The sequence below is a fragment of the Chiloscyllium plagiosum genome, unplaced genomic scaffold (assembly GCF_037043375.1).
Source record: "Chiloscyllium plagiosum isolate Xiang-an unplaced genomic scaffold, Cpla_swu_hap1 HiC_scaffold_12, whole genome shotgun sequence".
Taxonomy (NCBI): Eukaryota; Metazoa; Chordata; class Chondrichthyes; order Orectolobiformes; family Hemiscylliidae; genus Chiloscyllium; species Chiloscyllium plagiosum.
In genome coordinates this window covers 95,457,501-95,471,939 of record NW_028270150.1, presented here as the reverse complement: position 1 = coordinate 95,471,939, position 14,439 = coordinate 95,457,501, and the positions used below count along the sequence as shown (strand labels likewise).

The 14,439-nt window shown below is 48.8% G+C and overlaps 1 protein-coding gene across 1 annotated transcript in view; it reads left to right on the top strand.

The window, feature by feature from the left end:
* The window catches only part of LOC122554908 (collectrin-like), a 46,825-nt gene extending 34,017 nt beyond the window's left edge, over positions 1-12,808 (top strand). The window contains exon 6 of the mRNA XM_043700298.2: positions 12,180-12,808. Within this exon, the coding sequence (XP_043556233.1) occupies positions 12,180-12,333 (154 nt within the window). The 3' untranslated portion in view covers positions 12,334-12,808. The remainder of the gene's footprint in view (positions 1-12,179) is intronic.
* Positions 12,809-14,439: the final 1,631 nt, after the last annotated feature.

The following is a 14,439-nucleotide window of genomic DNA, read 5'->3' as shown; positions in this document are numbered from 1 at the left end:
CACACACCCCACACACACACCCCACACACATACCCCACACACACACCCACACACATCCCCCCACACACACACACCCACACACACCTCACACACACCCCACACACACACCCCACACACACACACCCCACACACATACACATACCCCACACACACCCCCCACACACACATTGCCCACACACACACCACACACACACCTCCCACACACACCACACACACACACAACACACACCCCACACACACACCACACACACACCCCACACACACCACACACACACACACCCCACACACACAACCCACACAGACACCACATACACACACCACACTCACACACACACCCCACATGCACACCCCACACACCCCACACACACGCCCCACACACACGCCTCACACACCACACACACACCCCACACACACACCCCACGCACACACAACCCACACACACACACCCCTCACACACACAACCCACACAAACCCCACACACACACACACACCCCACACACAAACACACACACCCCACACACACACACACCCCACACTCCACACACACACACACACCCACACACACACACACACCCCACACACACAGCCCCCCCACACACACACCCCACACACACACACCCCAACACACACTCCACACACTCACACCACACACATACATATACACACACACACCCCCCACACACACGCACACACACACCCCACACACACACCCCAAACACACCCACACACACACTCCACACACACACCCACACACACATACACACACACACCCTACACACACACACCCCACACACCACACACACACCCGCCCCACACACACCAACACACACTCCACACACACACCCACACACACATACACACACACACCCTACACACACACACCCCACACACCACACACACACCCGCCCCACACACACCAACACACACTCCACACACTCACACCACACACACACATATACACACACACCCCCCCCACAGACACACACACCCCATACACACACACACCCCACACACACACACACCCCAACACACACTCCACACACTCACACCACACACACACACACATATACACACACCCCACACACACACACACTCCACACACACACACCCCACACACCACACACACACCCGCCCCACACACCCCAACACACACTCCACACACTCACACCACACACACACACACACACACATATACACACACCCCACACACACACACACACACACCCTACACACACACCCCACACACCACACACACACCCGCCCCACACACACCAACACACACTCCACACACTCACACCACACACACACATATACACACACACACCCCCCACAGACACACACACCCCATACACACACACACCCCACACACACACACCCCAACACACACTCCACACACTCACACCACACACACACACACACACATATACACACACCCCACACACACACACCCCACACACACACACCCCAACACACACTCCACACACTCACACCACACACACACACATATACACACACACACCCCACACACACATGCACCCACACACCCCACACACACACTCCACACACACACACCCACACACATACACACACACACACCACACACACACACCTCACACACCCCAACACACACACACCCCAACACACACACACACCCCAACACACACACACCCCAACACACACACACACCACACACACTCACACCCCAACACACACCCACACACACACCCCAATACACACACACACACAACCCACACACACACACCCCACACACACCCACACAAACCCCACACACACCCATACAAACCCCACACACACACAACCCACACAAAACACACACACACACACTCCAAACATACACGCAACCCACACACACACCCCCACACACACCCCACACACACACAACCCATACACACCTCACACACACCCCCACACACACACCCACACAAACCCCACACACACAACCCACACAAACCCCCACACACACATACCCCACATACACACAACACACACACATACCCCACACACACAACCCACACAAACCCACACACACACCCCTCACACACACACACAATCCACACAAACCCCCCACACACACAACCCACACACATCCCACACACACACACCCCCCACACACACAACCCACACAAACCCCCCCCCACACACACACCCACACACACAACCCACACAAATCCTACACACACACACGCAATCCACATAAACCCCCCACATACACACCCCACATATACACACACACTCCACACACATACACACCCCCACACCCCACACACACCCCACACACACACCCACACACATACACACCCCACACACACACATCCCACACACACACCCCACACACACATACACCCCACACACACACACACCCCACGCACATACACCCCACACACACATACACATCCCCCACACACACACACCACACACACCCCACACACATACACACCCCACACACTCACACCCCACACACACACCCCACACACATACACACACACCACACACACATACACACACCCACACCCCACACACACATACACACCCCACACACACACACCCCACACACACACCCCACACACATACACACCCCACACACACACCACACACACACACCCCACACTCATACACACACACCACACACACATATACACACCCACACCCCACACACACACCCCACACACACATACACACCCCACACACACACACACCCCACACACACACCCCACACACATACACACCCCACACCCCACACACACATACACACCCCACACACATACACATACATACACACACCACACACACACGCCCCACATACACACACACCCCACACACACATACACACACCCCACACACACATATACGCACACACACCCCCCACACACACCCCAACACGCACCCACACACACACACAAACCCCACACACACATACACACACACCCCACACACACACCACACACACACACCCACACACTCCCCACACACACACCCCACACACATACACACACAACCCCCACACATACACTTGCACGCATACATACACACACACTCTCACACACACACAGATACACCCACACCTCACACACACACCCCACACACAGACACACACACAACCCACACACACACCCCCCACACACACGCAACCCACACAAACCCCCCACATACACACCCCACACACACACCCCCCACACCCCGCACACACACCCCCCACACACACATACATACCCCCCACACACACACCCCACACACACACCCCACACACACACACCCCACTCACACACCCCACACACATACACACCCCACACACACCTACACCCCAAACACACAACCCCCACACACACACACCCCACACACATACACCCCACACACATACACACACCCCACACACACCCCCCACACACTCCACACACATACACAGCCCACACACACATACACACACACCCACACACACCCCACACACACATACACACCCCACACACACACCCCACACACACCCCACACACATACATACACACCACACACACACATACACACACCCACACCCCACACACACATACACACCCCCCACACACACCCCACACACACCCCACACACATACACACCCCACACACACACACCCACACACACCCCACACACATACACATACATACACACACCACACACACACACACACCCCATATACACACACACACCCCACACACATATACACACACCCCACACACACATATACACACACACAACACACACACACCCCAACATGCACCCACACAGACACAAACCCCACACACACATACACACACCCCCCACACACCCACCCCGCACACACGCCCACGTGCACACACACCCCACACACACATCCCACACACATACACACACTACCCCCACACGTACACTTGCACGCACACATACACACACACTCTCACACACACACCTCACACACACACACAGATACACACACACATGCACCTACACATACACACACCCCCACACACACCTCACACACAACCCCCAAAACACAGACACACACACATGCATCCTCACACACACATGCATACACCTCACAGACACACACCCTCACACACACGCACACTCTCACACACACACCCACACCCACACTCATACACACAGTGCTCCCCCCACACAATCACACGCACACACACAGCACTCCCCCACACATACACACACGCGCACACAAAAATGCGTACACACACACACAAAAACGCGCACACCCACCCACACACACACATACATGCACACACTCATACTAGTAATAAGTGCTTTGTGGCGGGGCAAGAGGATGAATGCTACTCAGTTTAAACATCCTTAGATTTTGGGATGCATGAGGTTTTAACTTGGGACCATGGTGGTCTGATTGTTGTCTGGTATCCTCAGCAGTGGCAAAGTTTCTTGGTAATTGGTTATTTCCCCAATTCACCAGGTTCTGTTTAAACTGAGAAACATAGAAAATCAGTGCAGGCATAGGCCATTCAGCCCTTCGAGCCTGCATCACCGTTCAATATGATCATGGCTGATAGTTTTGAAGAGAGATTAGCAGGGGAATGAGACAATCTTCCAGTTCTTGCTTACAAACACATTTTCTTCCTCTCTGCTCTGCTGTTCAAAGGCAACTGTTGAAATATATACTGGTGTGTATTCCCGAGTCTGGTTCCATTGTCTTTTCAAGCTGCCAGAGTGCTGCTCCTCTGGAGTGAGCCTGCAGAAAGAAAAAGAGAGAGATAGACTTCTTATTTATTGAAGCTTAAGATACGGTTATCTACACAACCCATGTCAAAATATCAGGGAGAATGTCAATATTTAGCGACAAAACCAGGAACTCGGCAGCCTGCCCCATGCTGGGTGGCTGATAATAGTCCATTTTGAGCAATTAGAGATTGGCAACACATGCTGGCCCTGTTACCAAGTCAACATCATGTGAACAAATAAAAGAAGGGAGTGCTGGGGGGGGTGGCAATTTGGCCAATATCCCTTCTGCCCTATACACTGTGTATGATGCTTTATACCAAGAATGGATCTTTATCCTTCCATCACTGAACTATCGCTGGAACAAATCATTTGAAACTGAGCCCAATAGCTCTGAACCTGTTAAATGCTTTTCTATCTGGGAAATAAGGGGAATTGCGAGTGTTAGTTCAGAAACCTTAGCCTTCATAGCAAAAAGGAAGGTCCTTACACCTGAGTGTACACTCTATGACTGTGCTGTTATAATATGCTGACTCTCCGACTAGTGCTAATGTTATTTGTCAATGAATTAATCCCAGCAACCATAAACTTTGCCTGCTGTTGCAAATGATATTATTCACTTATCTATTTTTAAACTTTGGAGTGTGTTGCAAACCTTGTTACCATGACAATACTGATCCTATACAGAATGTTCGAGCTCAGACTGATAGGATAGAGAACGTCTTTCCTGGTATTAAGGTTTCCGAGCTTTGCTGACCTTTGACCTTGTGGTCCAAATTGCTCCAAATGTAGCACCAATTAAAGATGGCAAATCCTCACTTTGTGCTACATTGTAAAAGTGACAAATGCTTACATTTATGCGGTGCATTACGTGTAATAAAAATGTTACAGGGCATTTTCTGGGATGTTATGAAGTGAAATTAGGCATCAAGCCAGTCACGGAGGTATTTAGGCAAATGGCCTAATCTTTGTCAAAGGGGGAGGCTTTAAGGAGTGTACTACGTGCAGGGAGGCTGAGAGGTTCCAGGGTTTGGGGCCTAGCCAACTGAAGGCATTGCTCGATTAAAACTGGGCTACTCCAGATTAGAGGGACAGAACTACATCCGAAAGGTATGGGGGTGTTACAGGAGACTGCAAAGAAGAAGAGGTTTTTAGACAAGTATGAGATTTTTAAAATCAAAGTGGCATCTGGCTGAGTGCCAGTGTAGGTCGGTGAGAGAAGACATGGTTGATAAGTGGGATTTTAGTATCACTAAGGATAGGGGCTTCAAGTTTTCGATATTCTCAAGTTTACAGAAAGAAGGAAATGGGACAGAAGTTTCAAGCAATGTGGCGCAGGGCGTGATTAACAAAGCGTGGGGGAGGAGTTCATTAACAGATTGGCTAAAGCATGGAGCAAACATGGGGGGAAGGGGTTTGTGTAGGTTTTACCAAAGAGTGAATTGGCAGACTTGGTGATGGCACGGTTATGTGCTGGAGGCCAAGCTAACTTGTAACTTCTCCCAATTGTGCTCGGTTAAAGAGAAATGTGAACACGGTGATTTTCACAAAGACCCGAGTCAAGGCTGCCCTCAAAGAACCCCCTCACGACTGGTGTGAGAGATGGCAACAGAGTGAGTTTTGGAACACAGTACCTTCAATCTGGTCAGACCACGCTCACTTTTAACACAGAGGGGCAAAGATGGAGAATGTGACTGTCCCATAACTTCAGGAGAAAGCTGACATGATAATCGCACAGCATGGCAGACCTACACGAACTGGATGTTGGGAATTGTGTAAACCAAACGAGTGTAGAAAGGCCATCCACTTTTTGTCAGAATTTTCAAATTCTCTACATCTGCAAACTGACATGAATCATAGAATCCTGACAGTGCAGAAGCAGGACATTTCGCCCATCTTGAAGAGCATCCCTCCCACATTCACCCCCTTACCATGCCCCTGTAATCCTGCATTTCCCATAGCTAATGCACTTAGCCTGCACCTCCTTGGATACGATGGGGCAACTTAGCATGGCCAATCCACCTAACCTGCACATTTTTGGACTGTGGGAGGAAACCCATTCAGACACAGGGGAGAACGTGCAAACTCCCCACAGACAGTCACCCAAGGCTGGGATCGACCTCAGGGCCCTGGTGCTGTGAGGCGGCAGCGCTAACCACTGTGCTAGCGTGAAATCAACATAAACCCTTTCAAAGAGAAAAAAAGCCCTTGCTCCTTAACAGTGATCAGATCAAACCCCAACTGCATAGTTCAACCCAATCGGGTGCTTTCATGTCTTGAGCTCAGCAATGTAGGAACTCTGATAATCTCCCCAGTGGTTGTGATGAATTGGTGCCAATGCTGAGCCCTTAATTTGTTTTTATTGTGGTTCAACGTGTAGGCTTATCGGTTGTTAAAAAGCTGAACGATGATAACATGTGAATACCAGATTTTATAGGATGTTCAGGCACTGGGTCGAGAGTCCAAAAGCAAACGTACAGTTTTAAATCGACTGTGTAGTTCTGGGGTAGCAATGAGGGCAATGCCGAGTCATCGTGACAAGGGACGAACCTCTTTGTGAAATGGCAGTGGCACCTTCTGTTCAATAACTCAGCAAGTGTTCTGCTAGCCCTTGCAACTCCAGTTCATGCAATTATAGAAAAGAAGGCCATTCGGCCCCTTGGGCTTATGGGAGGAATAGTGATGTAGAAGAATGTCTTCCCCCTCCCCTTCTGCAGTTAGGAAGGTTGGATGCAAATCGGATGATAAAGTGAGGCCTGCAGGTGCTGGAGATCAGAGTTGAGAGTGTGGTGCTGGAAAAGCACAGCAGGTCAGGGCAGCATCCGAGGAGCAGGAGAATCGACGTTTCGGGCAGAAACCCTCAAAACGCTGTATGCAAATCACCCAGCTTTAAAAAGGTCACTCAGCATTGATATCACAGTGTGGGCCAGCTTAACACAGAGTTTAAAAGGATCAAACAAAGTAACCTTGATAGGTAGAGATAAGAACATCACAAAGGTGGCACAGTGGCTCAGTGGTTAGCACTGCTGCCTCACAGTGCCAGCGCCCTGGGTTCGAATCCAGCCTCAGGCAACCGTCTGTGTGGAGTTTGCACATTCTCCCTGTGTCTGTGTGGGTTTCCTTGGGGTGATCTAGGTTTCCTCCCACAGTCCAGAGATGTACAGGTCATGCTAAATTGCTCATAGTGTCCAGGGATGTGTAGGTTTGGTGGATTGGCCGTGGGAAATGTAGGGTTACAGAGATAAGAGAAGGGTGGGGGGAGGTTGGTCTGGGTGTGATGCTGTTTGGAGGATCAGTGTGGACTGAATGACTTGCACGGATTCTATATGATGCTCTTAGACAGACCATCCTTTTGGACGAGTTCAACAATTCACTTCCTGCAGGAGTGAGAACTCGTGGCTGAACAGAGAGTTAAGACTGCAGGATTAGAATCATTAAATCCCTCCAGTATGGAAACAGGCCCTTCGGCCCAACAAGTCCACACCAACCCTTCAAAGAGTAACCCACCTAGACCCATTCCCCTACTATATTACTTCACATTTCCCCTGACTAATGGACCTAACCTACTCACCCCTGGACACTATGATGCAATTTAGCGTGACCAACTCGCCTAACCTGCACATCTTTGGATTGTGAGAGGAAACCGGAGCAAACCCATGCAGACACGGGGAGAATGTACAAACAGAGAGTCGCCCGAGGCTGGGGTCGAACCCGGGTCCCTGGCGTTGGGAAGCAGCAGTGCTAACCACTGAGCCATGGAAACAGACCCTTCGGCTCAGTACATCCATGGCAACCAGGCTTCCCAAACTAACGTAGACACATTTGCCTGCATTTGGCACATATCCCCATCCATGTCCTCCACTCATCATCCCAGTGTTTTTCTTAAACCACCAACAGAGTGGCTTCAAGTGTTCTACTTTATTACAGTGAATTCTTCTACGGCACTTCCCCCCTCATACCCAGGAGGGGGAAATGGTTGATGATTATGAGTTGGTTCGTAAATCGAAGTTTGGTTCTGATCTCAGCTTCAATCTATGAGGTATAGAAATTGGGGTGAAGAGAAATCATCAGGTGGTAAGGGAAAATTTACCACAGGATGAAAAGGAAACCCATGAGGGGGAAGGGGCAGTAAAAGAATTCAGGTGTTTTCACTGTAATGAAGTGGGACACCTGAAGTCACTGTGTTGGTGGTTTAAGAAAAACACTGGGATGATGAGTGGAGGAAATGGATGAGGATACGGGCCAAATGCAGGCAAAAGGGTCTAAGTTAGTTTGGGAATCCTGGTTGGCATGGACGAGTTGTGCCCAAGGGCCTGTTTCCATGCTGTATGACTCAGCGCTGGTCCCTGCTGGGACCTGCAGTCATCTCACGAAGCACGGATTCCAGAGGGAGGGTGACTCCGAGAGCTTCAGCTGGGAAAGGGTCTTATAGAATGTCAGGAGGTTTGGTGGGTGGTGGGGGAGGGGAATAGGTGCATTGTGTCAGGTTCTGGAGAGCAGAGGGGAGGCACGATGGGTCAGGATACCAACTTGGGTAGGTGCACACCGAGTAACACCAGCCCCTTACCACTTTCACTCAGCAGCGCTGGGGAGGAAAGGGACTTTCAGTACTCTAAGGTGAAGACCACCAGCTGCCCATAAAGCTGCAGTTCCTTATTATTTGTGTCATTCAGTGAATCACTTCTGCAAACTGTTCAAGGACCCAGTGCCCAGCTTTGCTTACTGTTGTGCAGCTAAGGCTTGTCACAGTGCTTTGTGAAGGTTTAATATCATCTTGTTGACTTTACCCCATGCTTCTGTTAACAAAGCCAAGCAGTCTCCTAGCTTCTTATAATAGTCCTTTCAATTGAAGACAACTGTAGCATGTCTTTTAGCTCCAGTACCCCATTTAAAGTACTTTCCACTTTATTTTGAAAGTACTTTGAAATGATGCTCTATATCCTTGAGTATGGTAAGCCTTGAGTATGACACTTAGTAAAATGACTTTTGAATATCCACCTGAAAAGCATCAGCTGAATGAAGCTCTCTAGCATCAATATAATGTTGATCTTGCTAATGTTGTTCTAGCGTTGTGCCCCTCTTGTACAGCCACAGCCTTGTATGCCTCACTCTGTCTGAGCACCCTGCCTGTCCTTGTTTGTTATGCTCTGCCTGTCCAAAGCTTTTTACTGTACCTAGGTACACGTGACTACAATAAACCAAATCAAATCGATCTCATCACGTCCAATAAGCCTGTTTGTTCCTTCATGAAGAACTTATTCAAGTTCAAAGTCTATACTGACCTGTCTCTATGAGTTTCTCTAAGGCAGACTGGTCTGTAGTTGTTGGGTTTTTCTCTCCACCTCAGAGAGTGCAGTACAATTTACTAGTCCCTCAACGCTACTCCCATTTCTAAAGAGGATAGGAATATTGTGGATGGAGCCACTACAATTTTTATCCTTACTTTCCCAGTAGTCAGGGATACCTCCCATTCAGATTGGATGATGTCACTATCGTCAACACTTCCAATCTTTGGAAGTATCTCTCTTTATCTTTTGGTATCTTATTCAACACTATTACAACCTTTCATGAAGAGAGATGGTGAGTGTTAATTTGCCATAGCCTCAGTTATATCATCTGCCACCACAAGAAATGCCGATTTTCTTAGTCCCTGTAGGATTTGACACTTTCTTCAATTACTCGTTCCCTAAGGTCATCACTCCAATAATAATCAAATCACTGCACTGTCGGCATGGGGGAAACCAGAACCCTGCAAGTCTTTCCCAACATCAGGTTGTGATTAAATTCCACTGTATCAATTAAATCGTAAGAGGAATGACTGTAGTGATTGGAATGAGGTCGGCAAGGTGGAAACCATAGAATACAAGTTCACTAATTGGGACTGTTCACCTGGTCCAATCAGGGAGCCCTGGCTGACAGATAGAAACAAGAGTGTTCCGTGGGAGCCTGTGCCCCACAACTTGAGCCGCCTCCGAAATTTTAACTTTGTTTTGTTTAGGGATATGAAAAGAAGAACCCTGTACAGACTGCTGCTGCACACCGTCCACCTCTTCTCCCTCATCCACCGTCCGGACACGCCTTGGCGTGCCCATTTGCCACCGGGCGGTGGGGATCCCCAGTGGAGGGCTCTCTACGCGGGAGTCCTCCCCCTTTCTCTCGGGGATCTGGGGTGGAGGGTGCTGCACGCAGCAGTCCCCTGCAACCGCAGATTGCGGTGGTTCACGGACTCCCAGCCCAACTGCTTGTTCTGTGGCGCTGTGGAGTCCGTGGACCACGTGTATATTGGGTGTGGGCGTTTGCACTCCCTTTTTGATTTCCTTAAAAACCTTCTCCTCTGTTTTTGGCTGCACTTCAGTCCCACGCTCCTGATCTTTGGGCACCCGGTACGGAGGAAGGAGGGCAGGTCTGAAGACCTCCTCGTGGGTCTGCTCCTGGGCCTGGCCAAACTGGCCATCAACAGGTCCAGGCAGCGGGCCGTGGAGGGGGTCGTTAGGGCCGACTGCCTGCCCCTCTTCCGCGGTTATGTTAGAGCCCGGGTGTCCTTGGAGAAGGAGCACGCGGTGTCCACCAACACCCTGGAGTTGTTCAGGGAGAGGTAGGCGCCGCAGGGAGTGGAGTGCATCATTTCTCCCTCCAACTCTATTTTGATTTAGTCCCTACCCACCCCTTCACTGTTTTGATCACACAGCACTGCCCTTTGATGTGAAGGGCAGTGTTTGTCACTGGCCACCCGGGTGTTTTCCTATCTTCCTGGTGGTGGAAATTGAATAAAGATTGGTGCACTTTGTGTCTTTCACTGTGTCTCACACACACCATGGGTGCTGGGGGAAAAATAAGCACTACCGCATTTAGGTGGTAGTGTGGGGGTTAAAACAAAAAAAAATTTAAAAATAAAAAATAAATAAATAAAAAAGAAACAAGAGTGTTCACTGGCCACTCAGGTGTCTCCATTCTTCCTGGTGGTGAAAACTGAATAAAGATTCGTGCACCTTGTGTTTTCCATGCCTGCACACACACAACATGGGTGCTGGGGGAAAAATAACCACTAAAAAAAAGGAGTGTCAGAGATGCTATTCACTCTGAGAGCTGGCTCTGCGGGAGCTGGATCAGTGTCAACTACTATGCACAAGAAAAAAGTGAAAAAGAAAAAGAGAAAAAAAGAAAATATAATAAACAGGAGGATTAGGGGTTTTGTTCACTCTGAGAGCCAGCTCTGAGCTTGCTGGGTCGGCATCACGTACTATGCATATGTAATAAAAGGTGACTTGGTGACAGAATTCTGGCCTTGATTTCAGAGATAACTTGCAAATACTGTATTGCAAGCTTGGTGGGCCCTCAAGACTGGTGTTAAAGAGGCTTGAAATAAGGTTTGACAGCAACAATGGACAGATTTGAACCCAGACTTCAGACATGCCCAAACCGGTTATCACACTGTGTCATATCTCACTGTGATGTTGTCTCATCTCTTGCAGGAAAGCACGAGGCTCTGAAGGGGGAGGGGAAGAAAATGAAGACAAAACTCTCAAAGGCATCGAGAATGGGATTTACTGTAATTCACTGGCTGGGGACAAAGGCCAGAAAAATGAAGCTTTCTGTCAGGATGATGACAAATTAACACAGCTATAAGAGACAACTCTTATTACAGTCAGTTTAAAATATCTGCACAGGCTGTGGCTGCCATACTCGTCATCACCGAAATGAGTCTTGATCGTAAGAGTTCTGAGTAGTAAATGTAAATCAGCTCTGTTGTAATTTTTTTCCCCTTTCCTGATAATTTATGCTAGTTTGTTTAGTGCAATACGGATTGCGGAGTGATGAAAATATCAAAGGGGCTCCATCACAGCAACTTTGGAGCCATCAGATTGGGTGTGATAATATGATCCCTTCTTCACTAATGGTTGTTGCATTAGGGACACGCTGCTGTAGTGAGTGAGTACCTCTTTAATGAACACTGTAACATCATAAGGATGACTGAATGAATAAATACCATTCAAATGAGGAAAGACTTCCACCTCTGTAAGGCTGCTCTTATCTATTTAATATATTATGTATCAAAACATGGTTTCACTATGGGACCAAATAAATCACAAGTTTACAAAAACTCATCGCAGTAGTCATTATTAGTAAGTCATGCATTAAGATTTACCTTCCCTAACGAATACGCTACAATTTTATTCTTTTGTCAGTGGTCATAGAATCACTCCAGTGTGGAAACAGGCCCCTTGGCCCAACAAGTCCACACCGACACTCTGAAGAGTATCCCACCCAGACCCATTCCACTGCCCTATTACTCTACATTTTCCATGACTAATGCACCTAACCTACGCAGCTCTGAGCACTGGAGTATTTAGCATGCCAATTCACTGAACCTGCACATCTTTATGCTGTGGAAACCAGAGCACCTGGAGGAAACCCACGCAAACACGGGTAGAATGTGCAAACTCCACACAGGCAGTCACCCGAGGCTGCGATCGAGCCCAGGTCCCTGGCACTGTGAGGCAGCAGTGACTGGGATCTCTTAGCAGCAGAAGATTGGATGGGGAGGAATTTGTTATGTGTGTCCAACTGGGGAAGGGGCCATATTAGACTGCTATATTCAGGAATGAGGCCAGCTAGATAATTGAAGTTTGAGTGGGGGCACATTTCGGGAAAAGTGACCATAATTCTTTGTTACGTAGAGATGAAGATAAGTGCAGCACTTGGGTGAAATTTGTAAACTGGGGGAAGGTTAGCAACCACAATATTAGGCCAGAACTGAGGGATATAGATAGCAAACAGTTGCTTGAAAGTAAATCTCCAACTGGCATGTGGGAATCCTTTCAAGGCAAGTTGGATAGAGTTCGGGACCAGCATCGTCCTGTGGGAATGAAGGATAAGGATGGCAAGATTCGGGATCCTTGGATAACAAGAGAAATTGGAGCATAGTCCAAAAGAAAAAGGAGGCATATGTAAGGCTAGGGAAGCTGAGGCCAAATAGAACCCTCAAAGAGTAAAAGGACAGCAGGGAAAACAATCTTTGATGAGGAGTTAGGAGGGCTAGCAGCGCATATGAAAAGCCCTTGGCAAACAGGATTAAGGAAAATTCCAAGGAATCTTGTCTGCAAAGAGCAGTAGGGTAACTAGAGAAAGAAGAGGTCCACTCAAGGACAAAGTAAGGAACTTATCCGTGGAGTTAGAGGAAGTGGGGGAGGTCCTTAATGGTGAGGTCCATCAGTATTCACAAAGGAAAAGGACATGATGGATGATAACTCTGGAAAAGGGCATGTTGGATGATAACTCTGGAAAAGGACATGATGGATGATAACTCTGGAAAAGGGCATGTTGATAGTCTACGGCATGCCGCCTCAGGCGACTCACTGTGTGGAGTTTGCATATTCTCCCCGTGTCTGCGTGGGTTTCCTCTGGGTGCTCCGGTTTCCTCCCACAGACCAAAAATGTGCAGGTTCGGTGAATTGGCCATGCTAAATTGCCCATAGTGTTAGGTGCAGGGGTATATGTAGGGGAATGGGTCTGGGTGGGTGCGCTTCGGCAGATCGGTGTGGACTTGTTGGGCCGAAGGGCCTGTTTCCACACTGTGAGTAATCTAATATAAAAAAGGAGGAGGTGTTGGGTGTTTTGAAAAGCATGAAGGTAGACACAACCCCAGGACCTGATGGGATCTATCCCCAGAACGCTGAAGAGGCAAAGGAGGAAATTACTGGGGCTTTGCATGAAATCTTTCTATCTTCTTTC